The sequence below is a fragment of the Elephas maximus genome, chromosome 3 (assembly GCF_024166365.1).
Source record: "Elephas maximus indicus isolate mEleMax1 chromosome 3, mEleMax1 primary haplotype, whole genome shotgun sequence".
In the NCBI taxonomy this organism is placed as follows: domain Eukaryota; kingdom Metazoa; phylum Chordata; class Mammalia; order Proboscidea; family Elephantidae; genus Elephas; species Elephas maximus.
In genome coordinates this window covers 58,872,024-58,890,891 of record NC_064821.1, presented here as the reverse complement: position 1 = coordinate 58,890,891, position 18,868 = coordinate 58,872,024, and the positions used below count along the sequence as shown (strand labels likewise).

The 18,868-nt window shown below is 49.0% G+C and overlaps 1 protein-coding gene across 8 annotated transcripts in view; it reads right to left on the bottom strand.

Moving 5' to 3' along the window:
* Positions 1-268: 268 nt before the first annotated feature.
* Positions 269-18,868, bottom strand: part of SLC66A1 (solute carrier family 66 member 1) — a 28,224-nt gene continuing 9,624 nt past the window's right edge. For 5 of the 8 annotated variants that reach the window (XM_049878109.1, XM_049878110.1, XM_049878114.1 and 2 more), the window contains 6 exons: positions 10,871-11,000; positions 10,123-10,210; positions 9,428-9,570; positions 9,165-9,257; positions 8,380-8,565; positions 269-7,268 (listed from right to left, as the gene is read on the bottom strand). In XM_049878109.1, coding sequence (XP_049734066.1) covers positions 7,194-7,268; positions 8,380-8,565; positions 9,165-9,257; positions 9,428-9,570; positions 10,123-10,210; positions 10,871-11,000 — 715 coding nt within the window. In that variant the 3' untranslated portion in view covers positions 269-7,193. Of the gene's footprint in view, positions 7,269-8,379; positions 8,566-9,164; positions 9,258-9,427; positions 9,571-10,122; positions 10,324-10,870; positions 11,001-14,859; positions 17,612-18,868 lie in introns of those variants that run through there. The other 3 variants (XR_007516543.1, XM_049878113.1, XM_049878115.1) reach the window with 3 other exon arrangements.

Genomic DNA, 18,868 nt, shown 5'->3' with positions numbered 1-18,868 from the left:
GCCTCTGGCAGCCTCCAGAAGGGATCCGAGGCAAGTTTCCTTGCCAACACCATCCCCATTTGTCTCCAGGCTTCTGGCCACCTGCTGCCCTGGACCTGGTGCTATGTGGCGGGTCAGGCCCACACCCTGGCTAGCCCATCTGATTTGAGGTGCCCTGGTCTTGACACTCCTGTCCCTGGCTCCTTGGTCCTGGCTTCTTTCTGCTCCAATGGGAAAATTCCCAGATGGGGCACATCTCTACTGATTGCAAGTTACCGTAGGACATAGATCATAGAAGCAGCCCCTGCACTCAGACTTGCTTTGAGGAACCAGGTGGGGAAAATGTGGAAGGCTGGAAAAATCGTAGGCCTCAGCTCTGGCAGGTTCCAGCCATGGGCCCCGGGCAAGGCGAACCCAGTTCCTTGTGTGTAAAACGGGGAATGGTGCATCCTCGGGGAGTGTGAACACAGTGCTGGCACAAACAAGGTGTTGGGTGAATTAATGAGTTTTTATTAGGTGTACAATTCTGTGACCAAAATAACACTCGAAACACAGAAATTGTGGCTGTGCAGTGTATGCCAGGCCTGGTCTTACCTGCCTTCTGGAATCCTTCTCGGGGGCCATGACAGCTAGTCTTTTTGTTATGTTTTATGGTAAGTCATTGAGACTGGGCAGGTGTGTTGGGGACCATGACCCTAGTACTGGCTTGTTTCCATGAGGGGCAGGCAGAAGCAAATGCTCACAGAGGAATGCTCCGGCCTGGCTCAGGGCCACCTTCTGGTCCTCTGCTACCTCCTGGCCACTTCTTTCCCTGCCCTCTCATGGGCTGCCACAGTGGGCGGGCCTTGGTGGCTCCAGGACCCCTCTGTGCATTCCCAAGAAGGGAAGGAGGCAAGGAAGTGGCATAAGGAGCTCTGGGCTGCAGTCCGTGGGCTGCAGGTGACAGTATGTCCACGGCCCCAGTGGGTGGTTCCTGAAGGTTCCCCTTGGTGGCAGACAGAATGGAGGCAGCCTGGGTGAAGTGGCAGGAGCCCCGGTCTGGGAGTCAGGAGCCCGCCTTCTGGCCTCAGCTCTGCACCATGGCCCAGCACCCCTGGGACTGGGGGTGATCTGTGTCTCCAGAAAGCTGAGGGCTCAAAAGGCAGGACCCAGCTCTCCATGGTTCTTTTCCCTATCCCCTTGCAGTTTCCTTGACAAACCAGCCCCCGGGGCCTTTTTCAGGTTCCTAGGTGGTGCAAAGATTTGTTCAAAACTAACCTAGAGGTTGGTGCTTCAGACCCACCCAGTGCTCCGCAGAAGAAAGGTCTGAAAGATTACAGCCAAGAAAACTCTGTGGAGCAGTTCTGCTCTGTCACATGCGACTGCCATGAGTCAGAATCAATGGCAACAGTTTCAGTTTGATTTGGAGCCCTGCCCAAGGTCCTCTGGGGCCCCAGATTCTAAGACTCCCTGTCTCCAAAGTTTCCGCATTCACTCATTTACAATACTAAGCACTTAATGCGTGGCAGGCCCTGGGCAGCTGCCTTCCATAGTTGTGGGTCCCTCCATCATGGTGGGGTGGAGTAGGCATTGTGGATGTGGCCTGTCCAGACCCTCTGCCTCCTCTTTTGGCATCACGTCACTATCCACTCAATGCAGCCTCGTGTGCAATGTAATCAAGGTATTGCCTTCCCGCCTGCTTGTGTGGCCCAGACCAGGCCAATTACGGTGTTCTCTCCAGGCTTCTCTAAGGCCCCGGGGGGCAGGCCACCTGTTCTTTCGTCCCCAAAGTCAACTCCAGAGCTACTGTGGGTAGTGAGCCCACCGGTTTGAACCTTCATGGGAGCAGTGGAATGAAGGTTCCAAGAAGAGAGGCAGAATCCAGGTTCAGATGAGCTTGGACTGGACTCTCCCTGCCTCTTCCATCAGGCAGGGGCAGAAGGGCATGTCTCTTCTAAACTTAGGGCTCCTCCATCAGATTGGGGGCTTCCTGAGGTAAGAACCATAGCTCTCTCAGCAAACGGCAATGCCTGAAAGCAAGAGCTCTCATCCCATCAGACTGGGTCCCCCAGGAGGAAGGGATTGTCTCCCCAACAGAAAGGCTTCCCAAGGTAGGGGCTCTGTTACTTCATCTCTCTGTTCCCCCCCGCCCCAGCCCCGGTTCAAGCTTGCAGGCCGGGGAGGGCTCCACCTGGCCCCAGGTAGCTGGCACCCAACCAGGTCACCACCCCAGATGGAGCCAGGCATCCAGACCAACAGAAGGCTCCTGAACCAAGCAGTGGTAGCAAGGGCCAGGGCCAGCTGAGGCCTGGGGCTCTGGCCCTTGCTATCTGAGCAGGGCCAGAGGCAAGTTCCTGCTTAGGATACTGGGAAAGAGCCTCACCATGTGTGAGCCCAGCAGGGGTTGGGCCACTCCTGTGGCTAAGGGTCTGCACTGGCCACAAGCCCTGGCCAGGGAGGAAAGACAGGGGTTTGAGGGCTCCCAACTCTGGCCAGTGTGGGATGGCCCCTGTGGCTGAGGGACCTGTTGTTGTTAGTTGCCATCGCATTGATTCCGACTCATGGTGATCCCATGTGTACAGAGTAAAACTGTGCTCCATAGGGCTTTCAAGGCTTTTGGAAGCAGATTGCCAGGCCTTTCTTCTGAGGTGGCTCTGGGTGGGTTTGAGCACTTGTGCCACCCAGCCTCTTGGCTGGGCAACCTCGGGCAAGGTGCTTAGTTCCTCTAAGCCTGCCTCCCATCTGTAAAATGGGTGTCATGATTGTACCCACCTGAGAGGACATTGCGAGGATGAATGAGATCATGCACAGCACAGCCCAGCACACAGCAAGTGCCCAATAAACATCAACTGCATGCCAGGTGGCACGCTGGAACCCCGCAGGCATTCCCAAGGAGGACAGGGTTGAGGGAGATGGGCCCTACGGGCTCTCTGCCTTCCTGAATCTCAGAAGTGCCCCCTTTCCTGTTCTTCCCAGCCCCAATCCCCCTCCTCCTCACCAGCCAACAGAACCCAGCTGGCCCTGCCGCATAGCCTCGTCCTCAGGTGTCAGCCTGGCTTTCCAGATTCTTCATAAGAGGCCCCCACCTTGTTCTCTGGCCTAACTCCTTACCCACTCCTCCAGTCTCGAGCCTTGCCAAACCCAGACTCCCAGCTTCAGGCCTCTGCACACACTGGTCCCTTTTTCGAACTTGCCCTTCCCCTCTGCTTCAAGATTCACTGAAATCACTGATTCTCTATTCTTCACGGCTGGTCTTATCTGGTCAACCCTACAGCACTTTGTATCTTCTGGTTCCAGCTCTTAGCAACAGGACCCAGCAACCCCCTCCCTCCTTGAGGGCAGAGACCAGATCCAGTCCTCCCTGTACCCAAATGCCCAACACGGGGTGGGCGCAAGCATGAAGGGCAGTGCTCAGCAACTATCTGTGCCAGCAAGTTGGCCCATGGCACCCCCTTGCAGCGAAGGTGGCAGCACCATTGCCAGGCTCCTTCCTTTCACTGGAGCCTGGAGGCCTGGGCTCCCTCCACCTGACTCTGGACCCAGGTTGGGACATGTGAAGGTGAGGTCAGGCAGGGAGGGGAGCTGCCTCTGTCTTCTAGATACTCACAGGACTACGGCCTACAGGAAGGTGAGATGGAACAGGCCTGAGCAACAAACTGAGGTTGGCTCAGGAAGGAGAGCTCAGGTCTAAGCAGGACTACCTACCTCTCTACCCTTCCTCTTGCACCTCCTCTTCCTGCAGCCCACAACACTCCCCATCTTCTTCCCTGCTATCTCCTACTCATCCTCTGGCCTGTCGCCTTCTCCAGGAAGGTCGCCCTTATCTCCAAGTGCTCACGGCACTTTATCTCACCCTACCATCCCTGTCATCACTCAGAATAAGGCCAGGGGCTGACTGCGGAACAGACCATCAATGGTGCACATGCAAGTTCAAGTTGAAGCTGAAGAAAAGTAGAACAAGTCCACAGAAGCCAAAATACGACCTTGAGTACATCTCACCTGAATTTAGAGACCACCTCAAGAATAGATTTGACGCATCGAACACTAATGATCGAAGACCAGATGAGTTATGCAAGGGCATCATACGTGAAGAAAGCAAGAGGTCATTAAAAAGACAGCAAAGGAAGAAAAGACCAAAATAGATGTCAGAAGAGACTCTGACACTTTTTCTTGAACGTCAAGTAGCTAAAGCAAACGGAATGATGAAGTAAAGGAATAGAAGATTTCGAAGGGCGGCTCGAGAAGACAAAGTATTATGATGACATGTGCAGAGACCTGGAGATAGAAAACCAAAAAGGAAGAACATGCTCAGCATTTCTGAAGGTAAAAGAACAGAAGAAAAAAATCAAGCCTCAAGTTACAATATTGAAGGATTCTACGGGGAAAATATTAAATGACACAGGAAGCGTCAAAGGAAGATGGAATGAATACACAGAGTCACTGTACCAAAAACAATTGGTCAATGTTCAACCATTTCAGGAGGTAGCATATGACCAAGAACCAATGGTACTGAAGGAAGAAGTCCAAGCTGCACTGAAGGCACTGGCGAAAAATAAGGCTCCAGGAATTGACAGACTACCAACTGAGATGTTTCAACAAACAGATGCAACATTGGAGGTGCTCACTCATCTATGCTGCGAAATTTGGAAAACAGCTACCTGGCTAAACTGACTGGAAGAGATCTATATATATGCCTATTCCCAAGAAAGGTGATCCAACTGAATGCAGAAATTATTGAATATCATTAATATCACACACAAGTAGAATTTTGCTGAAGATCATTCAAAAGCGGTTGCAGCAGTACATCGACAGGGAAGCGCCAGGCATTTGAACTGGTTTCAGAAGAGGACATGAAATGAGGGATATCATTGCTGATGTCAGATGGATCCTGGCTGAAAACAGAGAATACCAGAAAGATGTCTACCTGTGTTTTACTGACTATGCAAAGGCATTCGACTGTGTGGATCATAACAAATTATGGATAACACTGCGAAGAATGGAAATTCCAGAACACTTTAACTGTGCTCATGAGGAAACTTTACAGTTGTTTGAACAGAACAAGGGAATGCTGTGTGGCTTAAAGTCAGGAAAGGTGTGCATCAGGCTGGTGTCCTTTCACTATACTTATTCAATCTGTATGTTGAGCACATAATCCAAGAAACTAAACTATATGAAGAAGAACGGGGCATGAGGATTGGAGGAAGGCTCATTAACAACCTGTGTTATGCAGATTGACACAACCTTTCTTGCTGAAAGTGAAGAGGACTTGAAGCACTTACTAGTGAAGATCAAAGACCACAGCCTTCAGTATGGATTGCACCTCAACATAAAGAAAACTGGACCAATAAGCAACATCATGATAAACAGAGAAAAGATTGAAGTTGTCAAGGATTTCATTTTACTTGGATCCACAATCAACACCTATGGAAGCAGCAGTCAAGAAATCAAAAGACGCGTTGCATTGGATAAATCTGCTGCAAAGGACCTCTTTAAAGTGTTGAAGAGCAAAGATGTCACCTTGAAGACTAAGGTGTGCCTGACCCAAGCCATGGTATTTTCAATCGCGTCATATGCATGTGAAAGCTGGACAATGAATAAGGAAGACCGAAGAAGAATTGACACCTTTGAATTGCAGTGTTGGCAAAGAATATTGAATATACCATGGACTGCCAAAAGAACAAACAAATCCATCTTGGAAGAAATACAGCCAGAGTGCTCCTTAGAAGCAAGGACGGCGAAATTATGTCTCACATACTTTGGACATGTTTATCAGGAGGGACCAGTCCCTGGAGAAGGACATCATGCTTGGCAGAGTACAGGGTCAGCAAAAAAGAGGAAGACCCTCAATGAGACGGATTGACACAGTGGCTACAATAAGGGGCTCCAGCGTAATGATTGTGAGGATGGTGCAGGACCGGGCAGTGTTTTGTTCTGTTGTACATAGGGTCGCTGTGAGTTGGAACCAACCCAACAGCACCTAACAACACCAACCATCCCTATCTGGTTGTCCCTCTCCAACTAAAAATAATCCACACTAAACTTTATTGAGCTCTCCCTGTGTGCCAGACAGTGAGGCCTCTGTAATGAATTAACACCATAGCTAATCCTTATGGGGCAGTGGTGGTCCAGTGGTAGAATTCTCGCCATTCCATGCAGGACACCTGGGTTTGACTCCCAGCCAATGCACCTCTGTAGCCACTGCCTCTGTCAGGCTTGTGTGTTGCTATGATGTGAAACAGGTTTCAGCAGAACTTTCAGACTAAGATGGACTAGGAAGAAAGGCCTGGTGACCTACTTCTGAAAATCAGCCAGTGGAAATCCTATGGATCACAATGGTCTGATCCACACACAATCATGGGGATGGCACAGGACGGGGCAGTATTTTGTTCTGTTGTGCACGGGGTCACCATGAATCAGGAGCCCACTCAATGGCAGCTAGCAACAACATTTAATCCTATGAAAGACCTTTGATCTTTTGGTAATATCGCCATCCCCATTTCACAGATGAGGCAACTAAGTCAAGGTGCAGAACCAGGATCTGCTATCCTGCTTCTTCCTGCATGCCGAGACACAGGGACCCTGTTGACGTACCATTCCCACAGCCGTGTCCCACCACCAGGTGCACAGAGAAGCAGCTAAAAAAAAAAAAAAGAGGTTCCTGGAGGCTGGGCCAGGGCTGACAGGAGATGCAGCCTTTTCTGCTGGGCTCCCCCACATGCTGACCCTGGGACTCCTCTTGGGATTTGGCATGTGGGGCCAGACCCCTGTCCACTGCTGTTCCCCCAATAGCCCCAAACAGAAGAAGCAACATAAACAGGCCTCACTGGGAGGTCGCATTTACTAGGATGTCTGGAGTCAGCAGGACAGTTCTGGGTCCACCAGGCTGCAGCTGTGCCTGCCCTCTGGGGTGGAGGGGGAGCAGGCAGAATGAGGTAGGTGAGCAGGAGGGCCTGCCACACTGTTTTCTGGGTTCCAGCTGTTGTCCCTCCCTTAAGGCTCTCAGGGGCAGTCTTGCAAGGCAGTGGCTGGGCCTCAGGAGCATCTTGCTCCGGGGAAGAGGCAGTCCGTAGCCCTCAGAGGTCTTAGACGTGTGGGGGTAGGGGACGGGGCCAGAGTTGTAGGCCTCGCACTGTCTTCCTCCATACCCCAGTAGCACGGTCCTGGGCCACCCCTCACTCCCTCCCTGGATGTGGCATCTGGAGGTCCCTGTCATCCTGGTTCCGCCTGGGCCCTGGTCAGCTGGGAAGGAGGGGCTCGCTCTCTGAGGAGGCGGCAGGAGCATTTCTGTAGATGAGGAACTGCACGGAGATCTGGGGGAATGTCAAGGCAAACTGAGCAGACTAGACTGGGCCTGTCCCTGGGGTGCCTTCGGCTCCAGTGCGGCTGCTTGCCTTCCCCTACCCCCCACCGCAGCCTGGCAGGTGGCAAGGGTCAGCAACCAGCTTCCAGCCTTTGCCCTGCCACGCCCTCCACTTAGAATGCCTTCCCCACCCCTCAACCCTTAGCCAGCTCTGCTCATCTTCCGTGAAGCACTGGGCTCTCCTCCTGCAGGTGGCCTCCCAGTCTGGAAACAGGATCTTGCCTCTAGCAGCTGGGGGTTTCACCAAGTGGCTGGGACCACTTGGGGGCACTAAGGGCTTAAACTGTTTTTGTATCCCTGATTGCACTCGGCAGGGACTCAGCAAATGTTGGAACAAGGACCATGTTTACTTTATCCCAAAAGGGACCCGGATAATGTCCTTGTTCAGTCACTTGGCAAACATTTACCAAGCTCATGCTGCATGCTGGGCTGTGTGCTGAGCGTTTCAGGCTCCTTATCATACGGAATCACCTGCTATCCTGGTGAGACCAGCGACTGTTCCAGGCAGAGGAAGCTCTGGTGTGCCCTGTGCCACACAAGGTAGGGATGAAGTGGTGGGTTTTTCTAACTCTAACCCACGGTGTGTCTCGACATTCCAGCTTTCAGTTCCTATGGCCTGGATGGGCTGGTTTTTCTCCATTCCTCAGGGCCTTTGCACAAGCTTTGCCTAGAATACTCCTCCCTTGCCTTTGCCTAGCTCCTTTTCTTCCTTCAGGCTACAATTTAAATGTCACTCAGGAGGCCTCTGCTGACCCTCTCAATCTGGGCGGCCTCCTGGTTACATGTTCCTGCTGCAGTTTTTCTCTACAGCACTTGGTGCCACTGCAATGAGATAATTGTCTGATAGTTACGTGTGCGGCACATCTGCCTCCTCCCTGAGCTATAAGCTTCCAGAGGGCGAGGGCCATTCTGTCCTTGCTCACCACTGGAGCCCGGTGCCTAGGAGGGTGGCTGGCACACCAGTGAATGAGTGAATGAGCGAGTGAGTGAATGCTGAGCCTGGGTGCAGGCAGAAGGCTGCCCCCGCCCCGATCTGCCTGTCCCACGCCCCTGAAGGATACAATGCTGTCAAGCAGCAGCACGCCCAGGCTGCCCACGAGCCAGGGCAGGTGGTGCAGCACGTAGCTGCCCTTGCTCTGGCCCACCTCTGGGTTTTTGAGCAGCACGCTCAGCCCGTACAGTGTGTTCCCCAGCATCACCAGCGCGAACAGCGAGTAGGAGATCCCCTGAGTCGACTTCCGCAGGAACTGGGGGTAAGGAGGGTGGGGTCAGAGACCTCCAACAGGCCTCTGGTCACTCTGGATTGTACCTGCCATGTCTGTCTGCCCCACCACACTGTGAGTGCTTTGAGATGACTTTCCATGTGTGCCCAGTCCCCAACAGGGCTGGCACACAGACCAGCCCCTTGTCTCCACCCCAATGACCTCTCCCAGACTGTGGGAGATGTGGGTGCACCATGCCAGCTGCCCACCCCCCTGCCCCATGCCCTGCTCTCCAGCCCCACACACTCTTGTTGCCCAGCAACCCTCCCCATCCCTGAGTGCCCCGCCCCCTCTACCCCCCGCAGGCCTCTGAGCTTAGCTCCTTGCTCTCACCTGACATCCTACTTCCTCCAGACACACTGTCACACTTACCCCTCCATGGCAGGCATCATTATGCCCACTTTCCAGAGGCAGAAACTGAGGCTTGGAGAGGCGGATTAACTTGCTCAAGCCAACAATGAGTGTGGACGGAGGCCTTCTGCATGAAAACTCCCAGGCCATGCTACACCCTTAACCTGGGGGGCCCAAGTGGCCAGGCCAGCTCTTTTCCCACTTGCCGCCCCCAGTCCCCGCTCAGGGCTTACGTTGGTGTGTATCTGAGGCAGCCGGGAGAGCAGATACAGCACGCTGGAGACAGAGCCGATAACAAAGCCAACAATTTCCTGATGGGTGAAGGGCTGAGGGAGTGGAAAGGGGTGGTCAGGGCCAGGGAGGGGCTGGAGGTGCAGGGAGAGGTCCCCAAGCTCCCTCCTAGGGGGGGCGATATCCCCCCGTGGCCATACAGGAGAGACCCTAGGGAAGAGCCCTCCTTGCCCCCCAACCCTACCATCATGCCCCCATGTCTCACCTTATCACCTGGTTCCACCGAAAGGAGTGTCCGCCCCTGGAAGACCTCCCTCGGGGAGGCCACCGGGCCAGGCCTGCTCAGCAGCCGGGTGCAAAACGCTGTTCCCAAGATGAGCAAGAGTGCAGCATTGATGGGGGCAGACACTGGACAGGAGGTGGAGGGAAGCTGATGTTAGCCATCTAAGGGGCAGCAGACACCTGGGCCCTGAGTCCTGCACTTGGCCCTCAGTCACTATGTGACTTTGAGCAAGCGACCTAACCTCTCTGAGCATCCATTCCTCATCTGTACCATGGGTATAATAACAGTACCGATCTGCTAGGGATGTAAAGCTGCAATAGCGAGGGCAGTGGGGTCAGGAGGGAGATTATCAAAAGCGGAAATACCAGTGACATCCAGTCCCCCCCAAGTGCCCCCACCGTATCCTGTGCAGTCCTCAATCTGATCTTGTCTCTCTTCCTTCTAAATCCTCAAGGGCCGAGAGCGCCTGGGTGACTGGTCCTTGTTTCCCCAGCCCCAGGACCAGGCGGGACACTGAGGAGGAGCTAATTAGGCTGTGCTTATTAAATGAGTACTTGAGTGACGGACCCCCCCTCCCCCCGTGGCTCATTTATCACCTGGCAATAGGAAACCTGCTTCTTCCCGACCCTCCCAGCTGCCATCTGTGTGCCCAACTCAGAGGGGCCACCTGAACTTACACCGGGAGGCACGCTTCTTGTACTTGTAATGAAAGTACAGCGTCAGCATCAGCAGGTCCGCCATGACATAATACACCGCCGTGTAGGTCTGCAAGGGAAGCCAGGAGCCTGTGTGTTGGCTGCAGCCTCCAGCCCTGGGGACTACTCACCGCAACCAGGGTAGTGCTCTGCCACTTCCCAGCTGGGAATCACAGCTCCTACCTGGCAGAATTAGAGATCAGGTAGGCCAAAAGCCATCAAAGGCAGGTGCTGAGGAAATGGTCGCAAATGTTACTAGTCAGGACAAAGCGGGACCCCAGGTTAAGTGACGGCTCTGGTTTGGCCTGATAAAGCAGCACTTAAGACCCAATGGGAAGACCATGGATTCCCAGTGGGCCTGGCCACAGGAGATGCTGGCTCCTGGGCCACCCTCAGGAAGTGCCTCTCCTGCCCCAGGGCCGCAGGCCTGGTCCTGAGAGCTCAGTCAGGATCACAGCTCAGTAGAGGTGGAAGAGAGCTTGGCGGATGTGCTCATTTTGCAGATGGGCCCAGCAAAGGGCAGTGACATGTCCCATTGTCACACAGCATGGCAGGGCAAAGGACTCTCTATGGTGTGGATGCCTCACAAGATAGAATGACAGGTCAGGATTCTGGAGACAACTTGCCAGTGAGTCCCGACCTCTCCTCCTGCCAGCCTCCCCCACCCCACCTGCCCTGCCTCTGTCATGGCTGTCCTTGGCAGCCCCACCCTGTCCGGGGCCAGGCCCACCTGCAAGGGCAGCTGATCGGCGAGGAAGGAGCCGATGAGGTTGCAGGAGTCTCCACCGAGCCAGCCCAGCAGGAACCACAAGGACAGGGCCTGGTCCATGTTGCCTGCCCTGCAGGCCTTGATGTATTGGCTGTGGAAGAGGGGGAGACGCTGTGCTCAGAGGACTGCGAAGGGGCTTAGAGGGTCAATGTGGGAATATGAGTGTGGGGAGGTGGAGGATGAACACTCCCCAGGTGTCTGCAGAACAGAGAGGCAGGGGGCAGTGTATGGATGGTGGCTGGGAGCCAATCCTTCGAGACTTTTCTTTGCCCTTTGGAGGATTTTTACTAGGGGGAATCGCCTATAACCTGGGAGCTCTACGGTGGCCTGCCTTTCCCGAGAGATCCACAGCATTACTTAGGTTCTCCTACACAGTACCCTGGGGTCTCCCAGTGGGGACTTGGGGTTTTTATAAAGTCCTGAAGTTTCTGTGTCAGGGCCTGAGAACTGCTTCATAGGGGAGGAAAGAAGGATCCTGGCAATGGCAGTGGTAGACCCAAAGCCTGGGCACTGCCCTATCTCCAAGAGTAGCTGATGATAAGATAGGCCAAACCACAGCCTGATTATCTTCAGAGGGCAAGGAAGAAGGGTGGGGCTATGGCTCCTATAACTCTCTCCATGCAAGTTGGGGACTTCTGCACCCTTGTTTGTTTTCCCCAAAGATCCTTGGTGCTGGGCCCCTGTCCTTGGACCTTTGGCCAGGTATGGGTGTGCAAGGCCAAAACTTAGCACGAGCCCAGTGCTGATGGTGGCATGTCATAGTTCTGAGTCCTTTCTGTGTATTAACTCATTTAGTTAACCTCCCCACTCCATGAGGTCAAACCTATTGTGATGATCACCCTCACTGGGGACTGAGGAAGATGTGTCACTTTGCTCAGAAATCTTGAAGCCAGCATTCAAGGCCAAGCCCTAGGGCTCCAGTCTTGCTTAGTCACCACACTTATTGGCATTAAATATTTAAATATCTGTTTAACCATCTGCACTTTTTTTTTTTTTTTAAAGGAACATCACCCAAGCCAGACACAAAGAAAGCTGGGCATCGGTTCTAGTCCTCCCAACAGCCGATCCTTCCTTGACCATCTCCTGCTCAGCCCTGGGCTCTAGAATCCACCCACCTCTGTTTGCTAACCAAACCTCGTTCGCCTCAGATTTGTTCTCCTCCCAAGGATCTTTCTAAAACCTCAATTGTGCCTAAAACCTTCGGAGCCTACTGCTGCTCCTCAATAAGGACCCACAGCCTCCTTACAAGGAGGTCTGGCTACACCCTGGCCTCTCTCTGCCCAGCCCCCTATGCCCCACAGTTACCAGCAGCCCACAGGGTTGCTTTCCCTTCCTCCTCTAAGCTCTTCATCTCCAGATGCCCCAACCCCATGCTCCTTCAGCCCAGACACCTCCACTGCATCCTTCGGAAGTATCAGTTCCTCCTGGGACCTTCTGAGCTCTGCCAACATCCTCTCTTTCCTCCTTGTAACACTTGTCATCCTCATCCCTCCTGGATTCAAGCATCCTGAGGGCAGGAAGGGGGCCAAACACAGCCCCAGCAGTGAGAAGGCCCTTAATAAATGTTTACTGAATGAATGAACAGGTAGACAGATGCCATTGCATTCTTTTAGGAGTTTCTTTGCCCTTCGACCTAGACTTTGTCTCCACCAATTGCAGAGAAAGTGATTTTGTCACACCCAGGAAAGGCCAAATCTTGGGGAGGAGCAACAGGAAGGTGGTTGCCCTTCCTACTGTCACTTGGGGCTCTCTTCCAAACTGCAGACCCCCTTCACTGGCTACTCAGTCAGGCCAGGCAGGGCCCATACTGTGCCATGGCAGGAAGGGAAGCCTTGGTCAGCTCCTCTGGTAGCTCTGGGGAAGTTCCAAGCCCAGGAGAGGACTGTCCCTCACCTCCATCAATCACCCAGACCTGTCCAGTCTACCTCCTAAGCACCTCTCCATCATTACACACTAGATGACTTCCACAGCTCCTAAGATAAGCTCCCTGCCATCTCTCACTTTCTCTGTCCCTCCAGTCCTTCTTCCCTGTGATTCCCAGAATGTGTTTAAAAGGGTGCCAGAATGGAAACTCTGCAAAGACAAGGATGAGATCTGTTTCGCTTACTTGTGCCACACCTAATACAGTACCTAGAACAAGGTATTCAATAAAAATATCACATCCGCAACAAGAAGCCAAGACAATTCAATGGGGGAAAAATAATCTTTTCAATAAATGGTGCTGCAACAAGGGGAATTCACAGGCAAAAAAATGAAGTTGCATCTCTACCTCACTCCATATACAAAAATTAATTAAAAATGGATCAAAGAACTAAAAGTAAGAGCTAAAACTCTTAAGAAGACATAGGCGTAAATCTTCATGACTTGGATTAGACGATACAGTCATGTGCAACATAATGTCTGTTTGCGCAACGAACATATACATCTAACCACGTATACGTCCATGGTCCCATAAGATTATAGTAAATAGATATCCATCTGCAAAAAAATAAAACAAGACCCATACCTCACACCCTGCATGAAAATGAACTCAAAATGGATCAAAGACCTAAACATAAAATCTAAAATGATAAAGATTGTGGACAAAAAAATAGGGACAACGTTCGGAGTCCTAATACATGGCATAAACAGTATACAAAACGTTACTAAAAACGCAGAAGAAAAACCAGATACCTGGGAGCTCCTAAAAATCAAACACCTATGATCATCCAAAGACTTCACCAAAAGAGTAAAAAGGCTACCTACGGACTGGGAAAAAGTTTTTAGCTATGACATTTCCAATCAGCACCTGATCTCTAAAATCTGTATGATCCTACTAAAACTCAACTACAAAAAGACAAATAACCCAATTAAAAAATGGGCAAAGGATATGAACAGGCACTTCACTAAATAAGACATTAAGGCTGCTAACAGATATATGAGGAAATGCTCACGATCGTTAGCCATTAGAGAAATGCAGATCAAAACTACAATAAGATTTCAACTCACTCCAACAAGGCTAGCATTAATCCCAAGAACACATGATAATAAATGTTGGAGAGGTTGTGGGGAGACTGGAACACTTACACACTGCTGGTGGGAATGTAAAATGGTTTGGAAATTGATTTGGCACTTCCTTAAAAAACTAGAAATAGAACTACCATAAAATCTAGCAATCCCACTCCTTGGAATATATCCTAGAGGAATAAGACCCTTTACATGAACAGATATAAGCACATCCATGCTCATGGCAGCACTGTTTACAATAGCAAAAAATTGGAAGCAACCAAGGTGCCCATCAACGGATGAATGGATAAATAAATTATGGTATATTCACACAATGGAATACTACACATCGATAAAGAACAGTGAGAAATCTGTGAAACATTTCATAACATGGAGGAACCTGGAAGGCATTATGCTGAGTGAAGTTAGTCAGTTACAAAGGGACAAACATTCTGTAAGACCTCTATTATAAGAACTGGGGAAATAGTTTAACAGAGAAGAAAATATTCTTTGATGGTTATGAGAGGCGGAAGGAAGGGAGGTAGGGAGAGGGGTATTCACTAATTAGATAGAAGATAAGTTTTATTTTAGGTGAAGGGAAAGACAGCACACAATACAGGAGAGGTCAGCACAGCTGGACTAAACCAAAAGCAAAGCAGTTTCCTGAATAAACTGAACGCTTCAAAGCCCCGCATAGCAGGGGCCGGGGTTTGAGGAACATGGTTTCAGGAAACATCTAGGTCAATTGGCATAATGAAATCTACTAAGAAAACATTCTGCATCCCACTTTGGAGAGTGGCATCTGGGGTCTTAAACTGCCCTGACAGGGAACACAACAGAGAACCCCTGAGGGAGCAGGAGAGCAGTGGGATGCAGACCTCAAATTCTCGTAAAAAGACCAGACTTAATGGTCAGACTGGGACTAGAAGGACCCCCGAGGCCATGGTCCCCAGACCTTCCGTTACCCCAAGACAGGAACCATTCCAAAAGCCAACTCTTCGGACAGGGATCGGACTGGAACATGGGATGGAAAATGATGCTGGTGAAGAACGGGCTTCTTGGATCAAGTAGACACATGAGACTATGTTGGCATCTCCTGTCAGGAAGGGAGATGGGAAGGCAGAGGAGGTCAGAAACTACCCGAATGGACACGAGGAGAGAGAGTGGAGGGAAGAACTGTGCTGTCTCATTAGAGGGAGAGCAATTAGGAGTGTATGGCAAGGTGTGTGTAAGTTTTTGTATGACAGACTGACCTGATTTGTAAACTTTCACCTAAAGCTCAATAAAAGTTAATTTAAAAAAAAAGAAAAAAAGATTAGAGTTCAGAAATCCTGATTGCAGAACGGGACACAGCAGATGTAAGAACTTTCCACATGTTGCACCTGTATCTCATGTCTCCTATATACGGAGCAATTGTGCTGTCAGGCATAAAATGCTATAGTACAAATATAACCTATAACACATATGTTTTGATTCTTGTAGTTGTTGTTAGATGCTATTGAGTCAGTTCCAACTCATAGCAACCCTATGTACAACAAAATGAATCATTTCCCAGTCCTGCACCAGCCTCATAATCCTTGCTATGCTTGAGCCCATTGCTGCAACCACTGTGTCAACCTTGAGCCCACTGTCGCAGCCACTGTGTCCATCAATTTCATTGTGGCTTTTCCTCTCTTTTGCTGAGCCTCTACTTTACCACACATGATGTCCTTCCTCCTGATAACATGTCCAAAGTACATGAGATGAAGTCCCACCATCCTCTCTTCTAAGGAGCATTCTGGCTGTATTCTTCCAAGACAGGTTTGTTCACTCTTCTGGCAGTCCGTGGTTTATTCAATATTATTCACCAACACCATAATTCAAAGGCACCTGCTCTTCTTTGGTCTTCCTTATTCACTGTTCAGTTTTTGCATGCATATGAAGCAATTGAAAATACCATGGCTTGGGTCAGGCACACCTGAGTCCTCAAGTGACATTTTTGCTTTTAAATATTTTAAAGAGGTCTTTTGCAGATTTACCCAATGTAATACATGGTTGATTTTTGACTGCTGCTTCCAAGCATGTTGCTTGTGGATCCAACCAAAATGAAATCCTTGACAGCTTCAATCTTTTCTCTGTTTATCATGATATTGCTTATTGGTCCAGTTGTGAAGATTTTTGTTTTCTTTATTTTGAGGTATAATCCATACTGAAGGCTGTACTCTTTGATCTTCCTCAGTAAGTGCTTCAAGTCCTCTTCACTTTGAGCAAGCAAGGTTGTGTCATCTGCATATCGCAGGTTGTTAATGAAACTTGCTCCAATCCTGATACCCCTTCTTCTTCGTATAGTCCAGCTTCTTGGATTATTTGCTCAGCAGGTAGACTAAATAAATATGGTGAAAGAATACAACCCTGATGCACACCTTTCTTGACTTTAAACCACACGGTATCCCCTTGTTCTGTTCAAACAACTGCCTCTTGGTCTATGTACAAGTTTCTCGTGAGCACAATTAAGTGTTCCGACATTCCCATTCTTCACAATGTTATCTATAATTCGTTACGATCCACACAGTCAGATGACTTTGCATAGTCAATAGAACACAGGTAAACATTTTTCTGGTACCCTCTGCCTTCAATGAGATCCATCTGACATTAGCAATGATATCTCTTATTTCAGGTACTCTTCTGAATCTGGCTTAAATTTCTGGCAGTTGCCTGTTGATGTACCACTGTGACTGTTTCTGAATGATCTGCAGCAAAATTTTACTTGCATGTGATATTAACGATATTGTTTGATAATTTCTGCACTCTTTTGGATCACCTTTCTTTGGAATAGGCACAAATATGGATCTCTTCCGGTCAGCTGGCCAGGTAGCTGTCTTTCAGATTTCTTGGTATAGATAAAGTGAGCACTTCCAGAGCTCCATCAGTTTGCTGAAACATCTCAATTGATACCCTGTCAATTCCTAGAGCCGTGTTTTTCGCCAGTGTCTTCAGGGTAGTGTGGACTTCTTCCTTCCGTACCATTGGTTATTGATCATGTGCTACCTCTTGAAATGGTTGAATGTTGACCAATTCTTTTTGGTACAGTGACTATGTGTATTCCTTCTACCTTCTTTTGATGATTTTTGCATCGGTCAGTATTTTGCCCACAGAATCCTTCAGTATTGGAACTCTGGGCTTGAATTTTTTCTTCAGTTCTTTCAGCTTGAGAAGTGCTGAGCATGTTCTTCCTTTTTGATTTTCCAACTCCAGATCTTTGCACATTTCATTGTAATACTTCGTCTTCTCAAGCCACTCTCTGAAATTTTCTGTTCATGTGTCTTAACAGTAAGAATAAATACCTATGTTACTGGCTTATGTGTATAGTGTACTGTACTTTCTATTGTTATTTTAATATGAACTTTCCCTACTTACAAATAAACAGTTTACTGTATGACAGTGTATGCTTCTATTCATAGGCGGCAGCATCCAATCTCCCGTATCATGTATCTCCTGGCTGTTGTAACAAAATCTCTGTTTAATTTTCTTTCAAAAATATTACCATGAAGTGCATCATGGCTCTCAAATGCTGCGGAACCGGTGCTAGTGATAGTAACAGCAAGAGGCAAAGGAGAAAAATCGATTTGGAAGTGAAACAAAAGATATACTATACAGCTTTGCTAAGTTTATAACATAGTGTTTGTACAAGGTCCAAATCACATAATGTCCTACTTCACTGAAATTATCATGGACGTTGAGCGACATATGACTGTAGTTTCTTAGATATGCAACCAAAAGCACAACGCCGAAGGAGAAATGAATAAATTAGATATCATCAAAATTTAAAACTCTTGTGCTTCAAAGGACACCATCAAGAAAGTGAAAAGAATACCCACAGAATGAGAGAAAATATTTGTAAATCACAAATCAGATAAGAAAATATATCTAGAATTACATCTAAAGAAGTCTTACAATTCAACAATAAAAGGACACATAACCCAATTGAAAAATGAGCAAAGGATTTGAACATTATAATATTCAATGTTTGAATAGCTAGGAGGCACAAGAAAAGCTGCTCAACATCATTACCCATCAGGGAAATGCAAATCAAAACCATAATGATGTCATGCTCACTGGGATGATTATAATAAAAAAGAGAGATAATAAGTGTTGATGAGGATTTGGAGAAACTGGAACCCCTATACACTGTGTAAAATGGTATGGCCACTTTGGCAGTTCCTTAAAAGGCTAAACACAGAGTTATCATATGATGTAGCAATTCCACTCCTAGGTATATGCCCAAAAGAAGTAAAAACTATGTCCATGTAAAAATCTGGACATGATCAGGAACAGGAGGAGGATATGGAATATGTGGCTAATTGCCCCCACAAACAACTGCCTCCTTTGCCACGAGACCAGGAGAACTGGATGGTGCCCAGCTACTATTACTGAACATTTTGATCAAAGATTCCATAGAAGAATCTGACCAAAACGGGGGAAATACAAAACAGAATTTCAAATACTCATGTTGTACCCCAGACTTTCTGGAGCCAAGGAGGCTGGATGAACCTATGAAACTATTGCCTTGAGATAATCTTTAAGCTTAAACCGAAAATATCCCTTGAAGTCTTCTTAAAGTTGAACAACAGTTTAGCTCAACTAGTAAAAAATGCCTGCCCTGAACATTACACTCTTTTAAGAATTATCTATGTGAGATCAAAGTGACAATAGCAACTCAACTGATTAGACAGGAATCTTAGGGGGCAGTGAGTTTATGTTAAGAAGAGAGGAATAACTCAGAAAAGGAGGGTATTATGGTTAAGGTCATGTGCCAACTTGGCTGGGCCATGATTCTCAGTGGTTAGAAGTTATGTAATGATATAGTTTGGCAGTTATGCAATGATGTAGTCATCTTCCATCATGTAATCTGATGTGATCAGCCAATCAGTTGTTAGGGGAGTTTCCTTGGGGATGTGGCTTGCAGTCGATCACTTTAACATAGTCGCCCCTTAC